The sequence below is a fragment of the Diplotaxodon limnothrissa genome, linkage group LG1 (genome assembly GCF_057381915.1).
Source record: "Diplotaxodon limnothrissa isolate DT_005_m linkage group LG1, D_limnothrissa_male_GT1.1, whole genome shotgun sequence".
In the NCBI taxonomy this organism is placed as follows: domain Eukaryota; kingdom Metazoa; phylum Chordata; class Actinopteri; order Cichliformes; family Cichlidae; genus Diplotaxodon; species Diplotaxodon limnothrissa.
The window spans coordinates 23,496,831-23,516,763 of NC_140596.1; the positions used below are offsets into that span (position 1 = coordinate 23,496,831).

The 19,933-nt window shown below is 37.6% G+C and overlaps 1 protein-coding gene across 2 annotated transcripts; it reads left to right on the forward strand.

The window, feature by feature from the left end:
• The first annotated feature begins 10,563 nt into the window (after positions 1 to 10,563).
• On the forward strand, positions 10,564 to 19,182 carry spi1b (Spi-1 proto-oncogene b). 2 transcript variants are annotated; one of them, XM_085355366.1, is made up of 5 exons: positions 10,564 to 10,790; positions 11,303 to 11,396; positions 12,658 to 12,854; positions 15,521 to 15,671; positions 18,118 to 19,182. In XM_085355366.1, the coding sequence occupies exons 1-5, from the start codon at positions 10,749 to 10,751 to the stop codon at positions 18,429 to 18,431; spliced, it is 798 nt and encodes a 265-aa protein (XP_085211492.1). In that variant the 5' UTR covers positions 10,564 to 10,748; the 3' UTR covers positions 18,432 to 19,182. The 2 variants fall into 2 exon arrangements, with proteins under 2 accessions (XP_085211492.1, XP_085211499.1); XM_085355373.1 differs by having other exon boundaries at positions 11,306 to 11,396.
• The last annotated feature ends 751 nt before the right edge of the window (positions 19,183 to 19,933 follow it).

Below are 19,933 nucleotides of genomic sequence, written 5' to 3' on the forward strand. Positions count from 1 at the left end.
AAACAGGTCTTATTATCACTATTACAGGTTCCCTGTGCAGTTTCCTGCTTCTATTAATGCAATAGAGGAACATTTTAATGTGTGGGTTCCTGTTTTGTTTGTTCATGGACACATCTAGGTGGTCATGACTTATCAGCAACTGTGGGTAGGCCTATGTTTTTACTTTTGTCCACTATAATAAGGGAGGAACTAAAGTTTTTAATTGCAGTGGGTCACAAATGAATAAGTTACTTGTTGTTGTTCTGGATATTATTAAAACTTAAAACCAGTTTGAGAAGATTATAAAATATGTTGTTAACAATTAAACCAATGCTTTGCAATTTTCTAGCTTTATGACCTCTTAAAAAATAACTGGTCAAGTTTCAGAAGTTTTGCAGTAGCCAGCAGCTCCTGAAAGACAGAGTTCCCCTATGATGTTTAAATAATATGTGATTCAGTTAACTGTCTGAGAACTAAAGAGGTAAAATTGGGCTTCACAATATCACACACAAAAGGCAAAGATAATAGAAAAGTGAGTGTTTGAAAGAAGACCTGACAGACCTGAGTTTGGGAGACACTGAGCTACATCTCTGTAACGAAATATATATAGTTAAAACTGGATGCAGCTCAATCAGTAGCTAAAACAAAATTCGGCTTAACGAGGTTTGGTGTCTTCTTTATGTTTTTTAGTGTTTCGTTTATTTTAAATGTGCACATTAGAGTTGTTTCTACCATATATGGATCTGTAAGAGGGTCCACTTCCTCATCTTTCCTTCAGTGGAGCTGTTCAAGAAGTTCTCTTTATAAACTGCCTGACCACCAGGTGGTGCATGTGACAGGAGTTTACTTTTTAAATTACAGTGTGACATTTGCCCTGACAGTCAAGAAAATGGCCATTGTATGCCGACAAGATTTTAACTTAAGACTGGACGCATGTGGAAACTACTTTTAAAAAACTATAAGAAGTCCTCATTCCCCCCCAACTTTAGCATTTTTGCAATGCAGCATCATTGATTCATTCTTAAATCTTTTGATTCTGTAGGATTAGAAAATGTGGAAGAAGCCAGTCTCATGAGTAATGCGTACTATTTATGACAAATCAGTCTTATGAGACATACAATCCATAAAACACCTTGAACATAAACACATGCTTTTCTTTTCCTATTTCTTTTTGTGTGCAATGACTTTACACTTGTTTTTCAAAGGTAAAAACATTTCAGTGGGCCAGCTTATCCACCACTATTTCCCACATTCTTTGTTTCGATCAATTCCTAAAAAAGTAAGACTTTTTTAGTCCTTTAAAAGCAGAATATGGACAAGCTGCAGAATGAGCGCTAATATACGTAAATAAAAGGATTGCGCAAACAGTCTTAGCCCCTCTCAAGGGCATGTTGTTGAAGTCAAATTGACAACATGCTCTGAGGTTGTTTTTAACATTTGAAGTCTAACCAGAGTTTAAGTTCTCAGATTTTTAAAAATAACTGTGGCTCTGACAGGCGGACTTAGCAGAGTGAGATGTGAAGATAACAAAAAAAAACATGATTAATGTCCGCACTGAGTCATCCTTGTCTGACTTGAGCAATACATTAAGAAAGAGGAACTTGGTTTTTTGGTGGGATAGAGGACCACAACCTTATATGGTTATCTATGGGTTTCTGTGCTTGTATAGCAATGAAGAGTTTCAAAAAGAAGTTAAATTTAAAAGCTGTTAAACTGACCGTGATGATAGATTATTCTTGTTGTGCTAAATAGAAAAAGGGCGAAACAGGGGAAAAAAGTAACTTTCCACTGTGAACGGTTGCGTGTGTTCGTTTGCGTGCATCTGGGTGCGTGTGCGCATGTCCGCTTGCCTTGTGATTCACCCTTGTCTAATAATACCCACAGCCAAGTCTAATAGCTGATGCTTGTGGAGTCCAGAGAAAATGAGGAATCAGGAATAAGAAGTGAGAGGGCTGGATGTCCCCTTACACGCTTGTCAAGCGACCGTTCCATGTCATTGTGAAACACATGATGGCCACTGAAACCTCTGGGGACTGTCAGCCAGGAAATGTAGGCCTTCGTTGTGGAGTGTCCACCCACAGAACTGAAATATTCTGTGTGTGTTTTTCCACAATTCTTGAGAAAATTGCAAGTGAAACAGAATGCATTTTGTCCAAAACCCACCCGCTGACACGAATCACAAACCGGGGGGCCCAGTTTTCTGTAGGCTAATACAACCCTTGCACATAAATGCTGGATTGCTTGCCACTCAGTGATGATGTTTTGTCGGGTGTGGGCTCAGATCACATTGTGCAAAACTGCATTGCACGACAAAGTGACAGTATCTGATCGTAAATTGTGGCTGTAATTAGCCCTGCAAGAGTGTCAGTATACAAAAAAAATGTCTCACGCGTATATTTCTATTCTTGTAAATAAATATACTTTGCTGTTTTTGCAGATAGCAGGCCATGATGCATGTGCATACACGATAGATCTTTACACGTTGTCACACCATTAATCGAATTTTGCCAAATTTAACATGCATGCAACAAACACACTTCAGTGTTTAAAAAGTTGCTTTGTCTTGTTTACATGGTGACTTCTTCATTGCAATTTGTTTTATGTTAGACATGTGAAATAATGTGTTTAGCCCTTGGTATAACCTGGCAACAGCCTGGTAACAGATGCTTTAAATGCTTCTTGCAATCATTCTGTGAGAACAAGTACAAATCAAAATACATCTATCTAACTTCATGCTGTCTTTTTTCCTCCTGCCACCCTGCTTTGCCACTGATTTAATTCAAAGGGGAAGCATCTATTGTTTTAGCCATGCCGATTACCATTCAGTTCATATTGTCACAACACTTCTGTTTAAGCTGTTTTTGTGCTTACATGTATTGCAACCCTTGTCACAGAAGTGTAGTGGATAAAATAGACTAAGCTTAAAGCAAAATTGCTTAAAACGCCAATCAAAGGTCACTTCTCTTGTGCCACCTTTCTTTCATTCTTTGCAACAAATGCGCATCAAACTGATAAGAAATAATAATAAGAGGTTTGAAACTAGACTGCTGATGTGGCCGAATGAGTTGAACTCATCAACATTAGGAGTTCGCGCTGGATTCACAGCTGTAACAACTTGTCTTGTAGGAAGTTTGTCACCTTCTTGTTTTAATAGGGAAGAAGAAGAAGGAGAAGAAGAAGAAGCCTTATGGTACCAACCTAAATTGGTAGATTTAAGGAAGTTTTTAGTTCCCCTGCTAATTCAGAGATATATAGAAAGCCTGCATTTTTCAGCCACCTTTGGCAATTTGCTTCCAGTAGTTCAGCAACTCCCGTGTAGAGAATTTACAGCTGGATGCTGTACATCAAGTGATGGTAAGACCCAAGCAGTATTTTTTTTTTTTTTTTTTGTTCTCTCTGAGCGAGAATGTGGGCGTTTCTTAACTGATACGAGTTCGCTGTTAGTAATACTTTGTGTTTTTGTACAGGTTTTTAAAAGTGCAGTTTAGAACCAAATATATTCAAGCATTTAACCAACATAGTTCACATTTTTTATTTCAGTAATTTGGTTTTCTTTATTTGGATGTGTTTAATTTTCAGAAGATTTTAATTTGTTTTGTTAACATTAAATATAAGTGCAGATAGATATTCGTCTGTTTTACTGTTTGCCTTTTTGCATGTAACGTCACTGTATTTACTCAGAATGCACAATTTTGTGCAAGAAATGCATGTGACTGAGTTTGCTTATTTATTTTTATTTATTTTCTTTTTTTTGTAAGTTGGTTAGTGTTAGAGTGTTAATCTTTAATAAAAGCCCGCAGAATATGTTTATATACAAATATTTGTGCTTTACTTTCATAGCTTTAATATTTTCTGCTGCACAGAGTTAACCAAAGTTTATATCTACAAGCATCTGCTGTGAAGAAAGTGTAGTCTGCCTGGGGACTTTCTTTTAAGGTTGGGGGTTATAACCTTTTTTTTTTAACTGAATTACTCAACTCTCTCAGAGAAATGGTGAGCGAAGACGATTACGAAATTCGAATACTGCCACAGGAGTTACAGAGTGTGGACATCAACCTGCAGTCATTCTGGTCAAACTGATGTTCTGTGCAGGGGGAGTGCAACACTTCCTGTTGCGACGTACCCTGTATCCTGTTTTCCACAGTCAGTGGTCATGCATGTCATTCCCCTCAGCAAGGCTGTGTGGGCACAACCTCGTGACCATGCGTTGTGAATTTTCTGAGACTGAATCAAGGGAGACTCCACATGTCTGAGAAAAACTCTAAATGTCAGCAGAAAAAAAAATCTGCAGGCCTACGACGGCACGAAGAATTTATGCACGTCTGTTAAGAAAAGACTAAAAGTCTAAAATGTGTTTGACTTCAGTGAAGGACTGTATAATCCCTGTGTTTTGCAGTGTTAAGTAAGCTGTAACAGTACCATTTGATAAGCAGCAGATTACTTCCCTCAAAATATTAGTAATACCTTAAAATAAGCACATACAGGCAGTGATGAGAACACTAACACCTCCACACTGCTGGCCTTGACAAGACATGAGGGGCCACGCTACGCGACCGTGAATTAAGAGGTGGCAATTTAACTGTTTGCCTACATGTGTGGACTTGCAGATATGTATCTTGTGACTGTATTCAGACTGAAAACTGTGAAGTGCTCAGTTACACCCTGTATTGCGGCCAAACCAGAATGCAGTCCTTGGTCTGAGCTGCTGCAGGTCACAAGTATGTAATTTCACAGTGTGTCACTTACACTTACACTTAAATTTATCAACGCTGAGAGCCTTATTTTATATCTCACTGGACCTGTTTGCCTTAGAATAAGCAGCCTCTATTTAGGTACAAGACATCTCATGCTGCATGCCCTGTTACTGGGTGTACATTTTTAATGTGCAGCAGCAGGGACAGTGCAGGTATGTTAGCAGATGTCCTGCTGTTGTGTATGTTGGTTAACGACTGTGGCTTATTGGGGCATGTTATGGAAGTTAATATCTATGGAACTTATTCAATCCACCTCCACTTTTTACTCTTTGATGTTATTGTTGATGAAATCGGGCAGCTAAAGATTTGCAGTTGGTTTGCTGCCATTGGTTATTCTTATTAATAATAAAATATTATTATTGTTAGCTGACTCAACGCCCAGGAAATCAACGAACAAAAGAAAAGTAGGTCAAGTCCCTAGAAAACATGGACACTCCCAACAAAGGTGGTTCTGTTGACAAAATCTTTTACCGCGAGCTTTTCCTTTTTTTTGGATTGAATTGTACAAGAAAATAAAGCAGAAACTCATTGTGCTATGCTAACCATCCACTGACTGCAGCTTTCAATTTACCCTAATTAAGGAAATAATATTGATTTGTGTAATTCTCGTTGAACAAGTGGTAGTAAAACACCCAGAAGTAAAACAGGATTTAAAAGTATTCAAGCAGTGATATGGGACTTTTTAACAAAGCCACTAAAGGAAGAAGGACTATTAGGAATGAAATTGCCATGAATGGACCAGCCTCTTTAATATTTACATTCAAAAAGGAGGTTCATTTGCATTCAGCATTAGTAAAATATACAAATGAATTAATGATATTGAAACTTAGGCAGCTGCCTTGTATTTTGATGCTGAGTCGAGGTTAATGCCTTGCTCAGTAACCCTTAAATGTCATTAAGAGTGGGTACAAAATGTACAAACACGTACATTGCAGCAGATGGAAGATTAAATATGGAGCCCTCTGAGTACCTTTAATTTATACTATTCCAGTCTGCTTAGATTTTTTCATGGTCATTATTTTTTTTCACATCTGCAATGTGGGAGTATCTCTGCCAACGGAGATAAGTACAAACAACTTTGGCACAGCGATCACGCTGAAACTGGACATTAGGAGCACCTGTTTTAAGAGCAGCTGTGCTGAGCCTCGTCATGTTTTAGCAAAATGTCTGCCAGTGGTATAACAGAGCCCTAAGAAATAAACGCATGCACACAGTGTTAAGTAAAGGGATACTTTTCCAAAGGTTGCAAAGAAGTTTTTAGATTGTATTACAGTTCACAGATGTACCTAATAAAGTGACCTCTGACTGTATTTCAGCAAGAGGTTAGTCAAAGTCACTGTAAAATCATACACACATGACAAATGGAAGGCTTTCAGAGAAACACTGTGTTGCATGTGATGTGTTGTGGCAATGGTTTTTATGTTGTGTTTTTGATGTTGCAACCTATCTGTATGATGTTGGAGTAAAAATAAAAATAAAGGTTTTACTGAACACTGAATAAGTTGTCAGTATTTCTTTCTTAAAGCAATATGACTACTGAGTTTGTGACTGTACTTGCAATAAGTTTCAAAGCTGTGTGGAAACTAGTTTGTTTTCAGCCATCTGTTTACTGCAGATGTTTCTGTTACTGCAGTTTCTGTTATGTTGCACAATGCGAATTACGTGTCAACGGTCAGCTTTGTTTTGTTATTTACGCCGGCATTGCCACTCTTTTAATAATACCTTTATATGCCTGATGCCTGTCTGTTTATAAACTGCATAGAAGGGCCTCATCTGGAGCTGACCTGCATTAAACCTGCTGAACCGACCAGAAAATAGCACGCAAATTAAAATAAAAATGCAGCAGAGAGGTGACCCGCTCTTATCGAGACCTGGACAATCCGGACTGTATGACACGTAAAAGGATTCATTTAAAGTCAGCCTTCAAGGAACTGAATCTGAAACAAGAGTTCCCAGTTCCTTATTTAATAGTATAATACTGCTGTTGTGCATGTAATGTACTTCATCACTCAGGCCACAAGGAAAACAAACTAACACTATAAAACCAAAAAGAAGAGACGATTAAAACACTGACGTCGAGTGCAGTTTTAAAAACTTTGACTGTATGCTCATGTATAAAAACATTAAATGTTAATCTGTTTTTTCTGTCTTTACCTACTTTGGACACAGTGTTGATGCAATTGTTACGACAGAAATGAAACCACAGACTGAAAATGCAGTTTTATGTTACACTTAAGCAAGTTCAACAGGGATAGTTTGACTTATTTTTTTAGTCAGCATGTTCACACTCACTCGGCACAGTACTGCATTTTATTTACTGCATTACATATATTAGAGTGCTGATAAAATCAGAGACAAGGATGACACATTTTAATTCCTTTTAAGATTCCTAAGTATCAGGTCATTTTATCTGTGAGGATTGTTAGGTTTATTTTAATTGGTCACCAAAACATTTAACATGGCTCTCTGATTCAAGATGGTGTTGCTAAAACAAAACAAAACAACAAAAAAACCCCATAATGTAGTACAATTACTCACAGTATTTGAGTATTTCAATCTTTTGCAATATTGTACTTCTCTGTAGCAGTTCAGAGGAAAATACTGTAAACCTTTATTAAAGCTCAAGTCACTGATTATGCCTGTAGTACAAACTACTACAAATAAACTTGCCTCTTTGCCAGTTACAGCATTAAAATGAAGAACAATTTTGCATTAATAATTATCGTGAAATAATATAATAAATATGATCTAGAAATGTGTTATTGTGCATAATGAGCACTCTTACGATAATAATAATAATAATAATGGATTGGATTTATATAGCGCTTTTCGGGGCCCTCAAAGCGCTTTACAATGCCACTATTCATTCACTCTCACATTCACACACTGGTGGAGGCAGCTACAGTTGTAGCCACAGCTGCCCTGGGGCAGACTGACAGAGGCGAGGCTGCCATATCGCGCCATTGGCCCCTCTGGCCAACACCAGTAGGCGGCAGGTGAAGCGTCTTGCCCAAGGACACAACGACCGAGACTGTACGAGCCGGGGCTCGAACCGGCGACCTTCCGGTTACAAGACGAACTCCCAACTCTGGAGCCACGATCGCCCAATCCCATCGCCCACGATGGGATTTTTAAATACACATTGATGGTCTACAAATACAACAGTTCTTTGGTATTTGTTCTGTGTACCAAAACTACTTTTACAAAAGTAACACATTAAAGTATTTCTCTCACCTCTGAAAATGATAACACATAACTTCTGTTATGAAATGCTGTATTAATTTTATTATATTTTTTATGATATGGAGCACATAACGGAGTAATCTAAATCGTATCCTATATTTAAATGATCATATTTGAGTTAGCTTAAATGGACGTTGAATGTTATGCCAAAAATGGTCATTATGTTGCTTAGTGAGGGGGGGGGAAAAGAACCAAACATTATCTTTTGGCGTCACTGAAAATAGTTGTGATAGAAATAGTTCCGGTCTTGCTGCAGCTCACTCTGTGTATTAATACTCCTGGAAAATGCTACTGTACATATGGTTGGTTCAGCTCAGGCAGCTGTGATTCAGAGGGGGGCTGGTTTGGGGGTAGGCCTCCGTCTGTGTGTTTTTAACAGCTCCCTAAAGTGAGACAATTATGATCCCTCATCAGTTCAAGGGGAAAGCAGGTCACAAGGATTAAAAGCATTTAAATTTACAAAAGACCCTGAGGTGGCACTATTTCTGTGACGGACTGTAACAAAAAAAAAGCTTCCATAAAGAGATAAATGCATATGTGCACTCCGTATGACTAATAGTGTGCATTTGCTATGATGTCTATGTGCATGTGTGTCGCATGTGTGTTATTTTAAAATGAAGTTTGACCGACTGATCGATGTATAGCTGAAATCTCTGAATCTGTGTGACCGTGATCTGTGTTCGAAGATAAAGATAAACTCGGTGTTTTGATCCTATGCCGGACTTTATTTTCAGCACAATGCCTTATCACAATACTGCATTCTTCCTCTTAAGCAGGCAGGTCTAACAATATGCACTCAGATTTATGCTACACTGTTACTGTATTATTTATCAGTTATTTCAACATCTGGGAAATACGCATTTATTTTCAGATGTTACAGTTGACATGATATGTTTCGAAACTGGCAACCAATGCAGCTACAACACTCAGCCACAACATTAAAACCACTGATAGGTGAGGTGAATAAAATCATCCTGTTACATCTCAATATTTTTGGGCCCTTGGAATCATGAGGATGAGACTCTGACATGTACCATCCACCTAAAGGTAAAGAAAAGGCAGACCATTGCCATGACAGACCTGGGAGGCAGCGGCGATAAGCCTGCCATACTGCAAAAAACATGCTCTACAACTTCAGAGAATACTCCAGATTGATATCTAGATAGGAATCTGTGGGATGTGCTGGAACAAACCTGATTCACTGAGGACCCACACCTCAATGCTCACGACCGAGAGGATCCACCGTCATCTCACTGCACTCCAAGAGAAGAGGTCAAAGCTGTTCTGTTAGGGTGAAAGCGGGCTAAACATTAATAATCAGGTGTTTTTTTAATATATATATATATATATATACATACATACGTACATACATACATATATATATATATATATATATATATATATATATATATATATATATATATATATACATACATACGTACATACATACATATATATATATATATATATGGTCGATCATCTAACATCTAAATTTGATGGCAGCCCGATGTCTTCCTAAACATTGAACATGTTGGCCAAAAGAATTAGTTTAATATATGGCATAACAATGCATTACTGAATTAAAAACAAACAGGTGTTTTCTCAGTTTCATAGACTGTCATTACTGTTTGGCAACAGAGGTACTCACTTCCCCCTCAGGAATTATTCTTCTCTGTGTGATAATCACAATCTCCATTTGCCTCGGTGAGGTTACAGCACAGACACTGTACCTTCATCTTATCTCACAGCTGTGCATTGCATGCGTGTGTGTTGTGTGTAGGGGCCACATTTTCCTCAGCAAGCCACTGTTTACATGACCAAAACAAATGTAGTAGTCATTTTGCTACAAAGCACTCCTTCAGTCTCTCGGTTTCAGGTCCGCAGTCAGGATCCAGGCACATGGTTGCCATTTACATACTAAACATAGCAAGGTTGGTAAAATAGCATGGAATTTTTACTTGAGCCCTTGAGACAAAGCAGCTGAGCATTTATAAGCACCATATAGCCATGTAATACATGCTTTATAACATGTTGTTGTCTATTTGTAAACTGCAAGGGATAGTTGACATCATTTCAAGGGTTGATTTTAAAGCTTAAAAACAAAACATGATGTAGCAATTGTGAAAAAAATAGCAATGTTTATTTTAAATCTACATGATTTAAAAATGCATTATAATGTGCAGAAAGAATTTTAAAACATAAATGTTTATATATACTAGTCCATCTGCTTAAATATGACACGTTGTAAAAGCGCAGACATTGACAAAGAGCACAAACAACAACACGTTAAACGCTTGCAAACACTGTTGCCCACATTTATCACCTCACACTTGATGGGGGGAGAAACTGACAGTGAGGAAAGCCCTCGATGATGATTGGCTACCAAGGCATGGGACAGCATATAGACCCTGATAAATGTGAAGTTTCATGGTCTCCCCTGACAAATCATCAAATGGCCAGGAACCTTTTGCAGACACACTCTATTGCTCCCACCCACACTAAATTTACAGAAGTCAAAAGTTCCTTTTTCATTTTACAGTTAAACAGTGGGCCTTGTTTATTTAATTTTATCTGATGCAGTTGAAAGGCCTGTTTGAGCAGTAAGTGTTATAAGCTTGTGCTATACAATAAGAGAGGGAGACATTTTTTGGTTTTCGTTGACTGAGAGGAAATTTTGAAACATTGTGCAATGGTGCCGCAAAAGTTTTGAAAGGTTGAGAGAGCATTTTACCAGCAAAGCATCTGAGAGTCGGTCCTGGATAAGAGGTATCCATGTTCCATCCATACAGAATGGAGAGCTATCTCATTCAGCCTGTAAGTATAATTTCTTTTATTACAAATATCTAAACTCCGAGGAGACTTTCTAGACTTTGAAACTTAAACAGAGCTGACAGACTAGTCCTTTTTTACCGCAGGACTAAACAGAGAAACACTCTTAAGAATGGATGACATACATTTTTTTTAAAAATTAGATGAGTTAATGTGGTTTCTACTACAATTTGAATACAGGGCTTACAAACTCTAAGAGTGTATTATACGATGAGGTACATGAAATTGAAACTCAAAAGTTCTGAGAGTTTCAGAACTGTAGGACAAAGAAGAGAAAAGAAATCGTCATTATTGTAGCAACACTTGAAGCTAATTTAAATGTGTATACATTTACAGGCGACTTAAACGGGTGTTTAAAATGTTACAAATAATTTACAAATCCATTGGATAAAATGCAGATAAGGAATATATTTTCTGCATAGTCCACATACACCATTGACTTAACGCTTTTCATTAATGATATATACATTTTGTTGTTGTTGCTTTTGTTGTTCCAGCAGCACACAGATGAAATTTACGACCCTGAGATCTACAGACATCAAATTCCAGAATATTCATATCCTTATGTCCTAGATCCAGAAAGCCAGGCAGGTGAGTTTTACTTCAACGTTGATTTTTTCTAATCTTTTACTGTTTAAAGAAATTTAATGTAAATTAATGATGAAAAAAAGTTTGGACTGTGAAAATCCACTCGGTGATATTTAAATGTAAATAATTTTAAAATAAAAAACAATGCATGGAGATTGTATTTAAAGATACTGATGTCATTAACTAAACTGTATTTTTAAATATATAAAAAGATTGATATTAAACATATTTTAGTCATCCTTCAAAAAAAAACTTTGGCCATGGCTTAATGTGGTAACGCAGACTTTTCTGGTTTGTTGTACATAAAAAGACTGCAGTGTGTGCAGCTGGAGCACACTGGAACACAGGAAACAGATGCCATTTCTTTTTTGCCGCTATAACTACAGACATAGAACAACTTTCGCCCCATGGGGTTTTGTTAATATAAGAAAGGTGCTTTACTTTCTCTTGTAATCAACTGTTTTGAATGTTGCACTAAAACAAGTTGACACTGGGCTGGCTGTGAAGGCATCACTTGTCATTTTGATGTGCTCTAACCTGGCGTCGAAAGATGTCAAATCTTTATCTACACCCAGAAATGTTTAAATTCATATATACCGATCAAGGTAATAGATATTAATTACTGTTGTAGTGCTAGAGTTGACATGGGACATGCTTTTTTAACTATTTTTGTTTATTAGTGATAAGACTGCACTTTGCATTTAAAATATTTGCATATTTGCAGTGTTAACACTTAAAAAAAAACTTGTACTTTTCAAGCTAGCTTATCTATCTTTTGTTTTTTTTTCTAAACAACTAAATAAGTTTTAAAAATAAAACAACTAGGGAAAATTTGTAAAAAAGAAAATTGCAAATTAAAGACAGTCAGTGGCTGTGGTAATAATGCTAGTGTGGCAACAAACAGGAAAGAGCTTCATGCTGAATTCTCTTTTATTCATTTCACACTGTTGATGCAAACTCAGGCACTTTCAGAAAGCCAGTTTTCCACTTGTTGTTTGTTTAAATTCTTTAAATATCTCCAAATATGGATTTTCACAGAAATACATTGTGGCTTTTATTATGTCTCCACTGTCATTTGTGCATTTGTACAGACTTTTTTCCGAGTTTAGATTTGTCTAAAAATCAGTCTGAATGGGTTTAATTTCTTTCCATTTTTTCTAATTTCACATGTTACAAATTCTGCGGTAGCAAAAATAGTTATTACTGTACAAAAAGAAGAGAAAAGGTTGTGGCCATTATGCTGTTTTTCACCATCTCTATTTAGAACACTGGGACTACCATGCTCACCCTCATGTGCACCCTGCAGAGTTTGAAAACCTCCAAGAGAGCAACTTCACAGAGCTCCAGAATGTGCAGGCTCTCCACCCATCTGGGCTCTTACGACACGACACTCTACGATACGAAGCTGAAAACCTGCTTGATCCAAATCTAGCGGCTCATTCCCATGTGTTACAGCAACCAGTAAGTCCTCAAACCCACAAAACACAAGCAGTCATTAGTAGTCAGAGGCTAAAATGACAGTGATGCTGACTACTAAAGGGAATAATTAAGTGCAAATGAAACTGTTAAAAAGAACAAGTGCTGCCAGCAAGCTTTAAACTGTTGGTCTGCAGTGTGCATTCTTTAAACTAAGGCTTTCAGTGCATCATCATCAACTACTCGAAATGAGTTATTTGAAATCAAACATTTACCCACCAGTGAGTATGATAACACATTAAACTACTTTGATGTTATTTTTTTTTAATCTATTTAAAGCCACTGACATTTACACTATTCAACTGTGCAAGTATGAAGCATAACTATACTCTGCTCTCTGTGGTGGAGTGGAAAAAGCATTCACTAGAAACTGATATCTGTCAGCTGATTGACACATAAGCCGATTTTGCTACAGTGCACCATATATTTTTAGTTCTATGCAGACATCTTCAGAATCTACATAATTCGAGGCTGTTATTGAAATCACAGAGAGGATTTCGGGACCTTGAGGCCCTTTAAGGTCCTGTTACAAAAATCAGGAAGTGAATCTTTTGAGTTACAAGAAACACTTTTATTTTAGTGCTTTTTTCTTCTTTCTTCCCAGTGTTAAAGGAAAAATTACTTTGAATAGGCTCTGTAGACTCAGCTAAACTCAAAGTCACATCTGCATGCTTCAAACCTCCAGTTATGAACCAGTGAACTAGAACAGAGATCTCTGGTTTTGGAAAACAGCACGTCTAACCGCTTCAGCGTCGTCAGTTTCAAACCCCATACATTTTGTTGCCTACCTCAGTATGAACTTGTGTTATGCAAGCGTGTGCATGTGTGCCTGTTTTCTTGTATATTCACATGTTTCAAAGGAGAAAAAAACCCACAAAAATTCTACATTCAATCTTCAGCACATGTGAGATCATGTGCATCACAATAAAAAGGACTTGTTTTGATGAAGATCAGAGACTTTCCCCAAATCTTACCATGTATGTACCATGTATAGTGACATTTATGGCTACATGCAAAGTTCATGTTCCCTATTTTAGGTGATGTTAAGTCCAGAGATGTTATAACAATAAACATTTCACTCAGTAGTGTGAAGACGTAAAGTCCTGAAACAAGCAGATACAGCTGACGTGTAGCATAAAAGCATAAGGGATTTTTCATGTTGTAAAACATCTTTTGATTAACCTTAAACTTCACCAAAATACTCACCTCATAAAGAGCAACTTGTGCTTTTGCTGTTAGCAATCACACAAAAAAAACCCTCACAGAGCATGTGTGCCTATAGGTCACATGACGGTTTTCACTTGTTAGCGAGTGAAATTTCCCTTTTAAAAAAACATCTGCCATTTTTTACGAGAGGAAAATGTTTGTGTGCTTGGAAAAAAAAGAGACAGAGCGAGATAAGGTGTTGATACAGAAATTTAAGTGTAACAGGAAAGTACAATGTGAAAACCACTGTTCGCACATGGAAATTCACATTTAGGTATCCGTACCGACCGTTGCCTCAAAAGATGTTATGAATACATTGACAGGTATTGCCTGTCACACGCACAGGAGCATCCACACATCACAGCTCATGCAGAGAGAAACTTTGTTTTACGCTTTCACTTGCAGTGAGAACATCTTAGTGGAAACCCACACTTCACTGTACGTGTTTGATATAGAGTACAGTACAACAGTACCCAACGACCATAGCGAATAGCTGTGCAATGAATTATACTTTTGCCAAGCTTATGCATCGGCATTGTGAAGATGACAATTCTAATGTTGCAGTGAAATGCTATACCGTTAAAAGTGTAATATGTTGTGGTCTTGCAGCACTACCCACTCAGGACCTCAGTTTTCATACTTATGGTAGAGCTGTCGGATGGCTTTAGATTTCACGGGCGTTTCTGATAAAGTGGTCACAGAGTGCATTTGAGAGTGGCACCATCATCTCTGTCTGCACTTTATATTAGTAACGTAGTTTAAAACTTTCCAAAAGTCTTTAGCTGTCAAACATGCGGCTTAAAAATGATATTAGAACTAAACCCATGCACACATACATACATGAAATAGATAAATAGATGCATACATACTTAAATAAATAAAACGTGTGAAACTGTGTCTGAAAAAACCAGATAAAGGCTAAATACCATACTTGAAAAAATGTTACATTGCAAGGAAAATTTCTTTTCTCAATTAAAACGGCAGACCTCTTAGGAAATTAAGTACAGCTACAAATACAAATTAAAAGATGGATTACATCATTAAGTTCTGTAGCCCTTGGTAGTTGGATTGGACCACTCTGAACATGGCAGTATCTAAATGTCACATTTAGTTACAGCAGAGTTTAGTTGAACTGCTTTACAAACTGCTCTTTATTGCATCAGCTTGTAGAAAGTACTGTACTGTATACTTTTTTTTTTTTTTACCAATAAATGCTAAGTGCAATTTTGCATTCTTTAGCCATCTTTGGTGCTAAACATTATTTAAAATCATTCGCAAGAAGAAGCTCTTTTCTATGAAATGATACATCATTATTTCATTATTATTATTATTGTTTCACTTCAACTCAGGGGAAACCTGGAGATGAAAATAATTTAATAGATAGTCTACAAGTTAAATCATTGCAAACATTTTATTTAAAACTAACTTTGATTTGTATGCTACAGGTAACGTTCTTCCCTCGGACCTTGTATCCACCGCATATATCCCAGCGCAGCTCTGATGAAGAGGACCATGGGGCACGAAGTCCGCCACTGGAGGTGTCTGATGAGGAGTGCTTGAGAGATCGAGTTTCTTATATCCCAACAGGAGAGCTGGGTAAGGAACTAGATTTGCTGTACTCAGTCTGTGGCAGTTAGCATGGATACTTTAGGAAGCACCAACTGTTCTGACCGTGTTCACATTCATAGTCTCACTCTTAAGATTCTCAGGTCGTTGTATATCTAGAAGTTCTACGTCAATACTCTTTCTTTAGGTTCTTGAGTCCTGGAAACTAAAGGAACTTTCTATAATATCTGATCGTGGCTCAAGAGTTGGGAGTTCGCCTTGTAATCGGAAGGTTGCCAGTTCGAGCCCCGGCTTGGACAGTCTCGGTCGTTGTGTCCTTGGGCAAGACACTTCACCCGTTGCCTACTGGTGGTGGTCAGAGGGCCCGGTGGCGCCAGTGTCCGGCAGCCTCGCCTCTGTCAGTGCGCCCCAGGGTGGCTGTGGCTACAATGTAGCTTGCCATCACCAGTGTGTGAATGTGTGCGTGAATGGGTGGATGACTGGATATGTGAAGCGCTTTGGGGTCCTTAGGGACTAGTAAAGCGCTATATAAATACAGGCCATTTACCATCTGTATAAACACCATGTGGACGTGGTCCAAGTTCCTCTATGAATGCGTTGACCAAGACAAGGGGCATGTTTATTTGTTGCGTTTTAGGTCATGCATGAATCAGAGGTGCTTCAAGAGTCTCTGTCTGACTTACGGATGAGTTTTGCTTTCTGTGCACTTGGATAGTGGACATTTGTCAATAAGACATGTCAGCTTTGTGTTCTGCTGACAAATTAAATTGCGCTTTTAGGATCAGCTACACGTTGCACAACAACTGCTGGTCTTGCATCTTCTCCGGAAATTGGCCACAAAAAGACAGTGAGGTTTTCTTTTCTGTTATGAATTATCATGAATTTGGTCTCCAAGAATGGAATTCAGTTCAACTCATTCATCCGTCCACCAAGCCTATCACAGCTGTCACTAGGCAAGAGGTGGGGTACTCTGAAAACAGGTCAATTCAGTTCAGTTCGGTTAAAAGTTTCTGTCTCTCTACACTGGATTTTGGAAAACATGCAGTGTGTAGAGTGGGAAAGCTTGCTACCTCGCTGGCCTTCTAATGAGGTATCTACAGAGATCTGTCAGTCTTTGGGGCATTTTTTTCTGCTGTGACCAAGTTCTGTATAAAAGTGGTAGACAGCAGCATGTTTGTTGAATAGGCATTTTTTCCAACACAGCAGGATTGACTCACACACCAGAGTCAGAGTCTCAGTGTCAGTGGACGTTCTGGATCATGTCCAAATCCTTTCACAGTTGACCATTGTTCTCTGGCTTAACCAAAAGTAGTGTGCACTTCCTCTTTTATATTATTTAGGATGTGACAGAACCTGAGTAGTGTCTGGTGCCCAGTGTCAGTAGTACCTGTAGTCAAGTGGCTTATGCTTTATGCAGTGTTTTGTTTTGTTTGGGGGAATTTTTTTCTTTTAAACCAAGCACCGAGGTGAGGATTTCAGTGGAAGTGAATGTGCGTCATACTAAACTGGTACCATGTAAAATGCTCCCCCCCCCATCGGCTTTACAGAGTTCCTTTAGTTTTGGATTGTGTATGAGTGGAAGTGAAAGGAGAAAAAAAAAACAAAAACGCCATATTTCTCTGACTATAGAGACATTTTGTCCAAGGAGTAAATAGTTTGGTCGCATGTGTAATTGTCACCTACACTCCCGATCAGGTGGCTGTAAAAATAACTCTTTTAAACTATAAATTAGATTTTTATTTAATTATTTTGTTAACAAATTAGTCACAATAATCTTAGAGTGCAAACGAATGATTTTTAAATGTCTCAAAAAACTACAGTATGATGATATTAGAAAAAGATATGTGTTGTGTTCCCATATAACATACAGCATGAACAGTGTCTTTATCTTGCTTTTGATGTGTACAGAAGTCAATTGTCCTCAGTTTTGTTGTATGGCTACAGGCAGCCATGTGTAAAGTGATATAAATTAACGAACGACCTCCTGCATCGTTAATGTGACATCTAAGCATTGGTTAACCTACTTCAGATACAGTTAACTGTGCGTCAAGCTAGGTTCATTTCATTACAACAGAATGATTGTGTAAAAAATATGATGAATCATGGACGGCTATATCTGCAGGAAAAACATTTTCCATTGCTTCTAAGAACTTAAAAGCGTTTTCGTGCAAAGTCATTGCAGTGTTGCACTGTACGCCGTGTAACGTTGACACACATAAAACAGATATTGTAAAATCAACTACTGCTCTGCTGAAACAATTTTAGTTCTAATTTTCTCAGTGACCGATCTTTGACTTTGTGTAATTTGTATAAAGTTATACATTTCTTTATTTAATCTTTTATGATTTATATTCACACACACACACACACACACACATATATATATATATATATATATAAGATTTTCTAATCTGTAAGTAAAACAAAAAAATTATAATATGTCACTTCTAATGATGCAACTCTCTTGTTTCCAAAGGTAATAAAAAGAAGATCCGCTTGTACCAGTTTCTGTTGGACCTTTTAAGGAACGGCGACATGAAGGACAGTATCTGGTGGGTGGACAGAGATAAAGGGACATTCCAGTTTTCTTCCAAACACAAGGAGGCTCTCGCACACCGCTGGGGAATCCAGAAGGGAAACCGCAAGAAAATGACCTACCAGAAGATGGCTCGTGCTCTGCGCAACTATGGCAAAACCGGAGAGGTGAAAAAGATCAAAAAGAAGCTGACGTACCAGTTTAGTGATGAGGTGCTGGGCAAGAGTCATCTAGACAGAAAAGCATACATATAGGCAGGAGGAATGCTCAAATACTAGCACTGAATAATGAAAAGTATAGATTTAATCAGTCTTCCTGATGAGTACTGCTGCACAGTGTGACCGGGTCTTTGAAGGTACTAGTAAATGCAGCATAAAGCTATGGACCACAATCTTCCTTCTAAGACATGCTGGGGGACCGTTTAATAAGTACAGAAGAATCACCATAGAAAGCTCAGTTTGGCTTGTCTGTCTGAAATATTTGGAAGACAAAATACTCCAAATGATCACAATGAAAATAAAGTCAGGGCCGAACACGGTTATGTGTAACACGCTGTTTGTAAATGTGTATAGATATTTGTGAATGAGTACTTTTGAAAAGGTGTTATTGCTGGTGTTCCTTGTTGAGGTGGCCAGAGTTGGAAGTGAAAGTCATGTGATACCATGGTTTAGAGAGACCTTTGATACACACACCTAACAGACAAAGTCAATATCAGGAACTAGAAAGAATTCCTAATTACAACTACCCTTGGGCCATTTTAGTCAAAATAGCTTTAAAGTGTGCAGTTTATTACAGATTAAAGTTTATTTCAGGCTTAAAGTAATACAGTTTAATGACTTTAGCTCAGTCTCTCAAAAACTGCAGGCAACTCTTGTCTGACGCCTAACTCTTGTGAATGAAATACAGACAAACAACATGTACAAAACAACCATAAAGTTGAACTTCACCTCTTAAACCACAAAAACCACTACCAGCCACGGGGAACAATCATCTACGATCATCAAACTCTACAACATCATTTTCAAACACATTCATAAATCTTTGTTCTTAATTTTTCTTGTAGAATTTCTTTTTTGTCATTTTGGTTTATTGTGTCTTTTTGATAGAAAGTATAATAGTTTTCCTGTGTACGCAACAGAAATGTGAAAAAAAATACATGGCTTTTACATTAAGACTTTAAATCCATGGGTAAACAGATTGAGTGCTTCTTTTCAAAGGTACTAAAGTCAGTCAGATGAACTTTCTGATAAACATTGCATCTCTGAAATGTAAAAGCAAGCTGGGATTATTGTTTTTCAGCTATTTGGAATCTGGAGCAATGAGTTCCAGCAGGTTACGTCTGCTTTTGTTTTGTAGCTTCATATTAAATGTACAAGCAGCAGCTATATGACTCTTTTCTTCGAACTCCTGGTATGAGAGGGATTTGACTTGTTCGCTGCCTGTTTAAAAGCATTAAGGAAAAGAAACAGAGCCCTCTCTTGGGTGGGGTGGATGTAGGCATGTTGACATCCCCCTATGCAGTTTTAAGTGGGGGTGCACACATAGACGTTCATATTCTGTTTGGAAATATCTGATATATTTTCAAAACTAAATTCTGCTTCATGTCATTCAACCACAGCAATGACATTCAACTTCTTTGTCATGTTGAACATGTACAAGTTCTCTTGTAATGTTTTTACTACTGTTTGTATATATTTAAACTGGATTTTTAAAAAATATATTTAAAACAGAATATTAGGTTTCATATCATGGTTTA

Bases quoted from the DNA above. Each gene is read 5' to 3' on its own strand.
- spi1b (XM_085355366.1), top strand. From the start codon at position 10,749: ATGTTCCATCCATACAGAATGGAGAGCTATCTCATTCAGCCT. The intron at 12,855-15,520 runs GTAAGTCCTCAA...TGTATGCTACAG, and splicing joins CCCATGTGTTACAGCAACCA to GTAACGTTCTTCCCTCGGAC. The intron at 15,672-18,117 runs GTAAGGAACTAG...TTGTTTCCAAAG, and splicing joins TATCCCAACAGGAGAGCTGG to GTAATAAAAAGAAGATCCGC.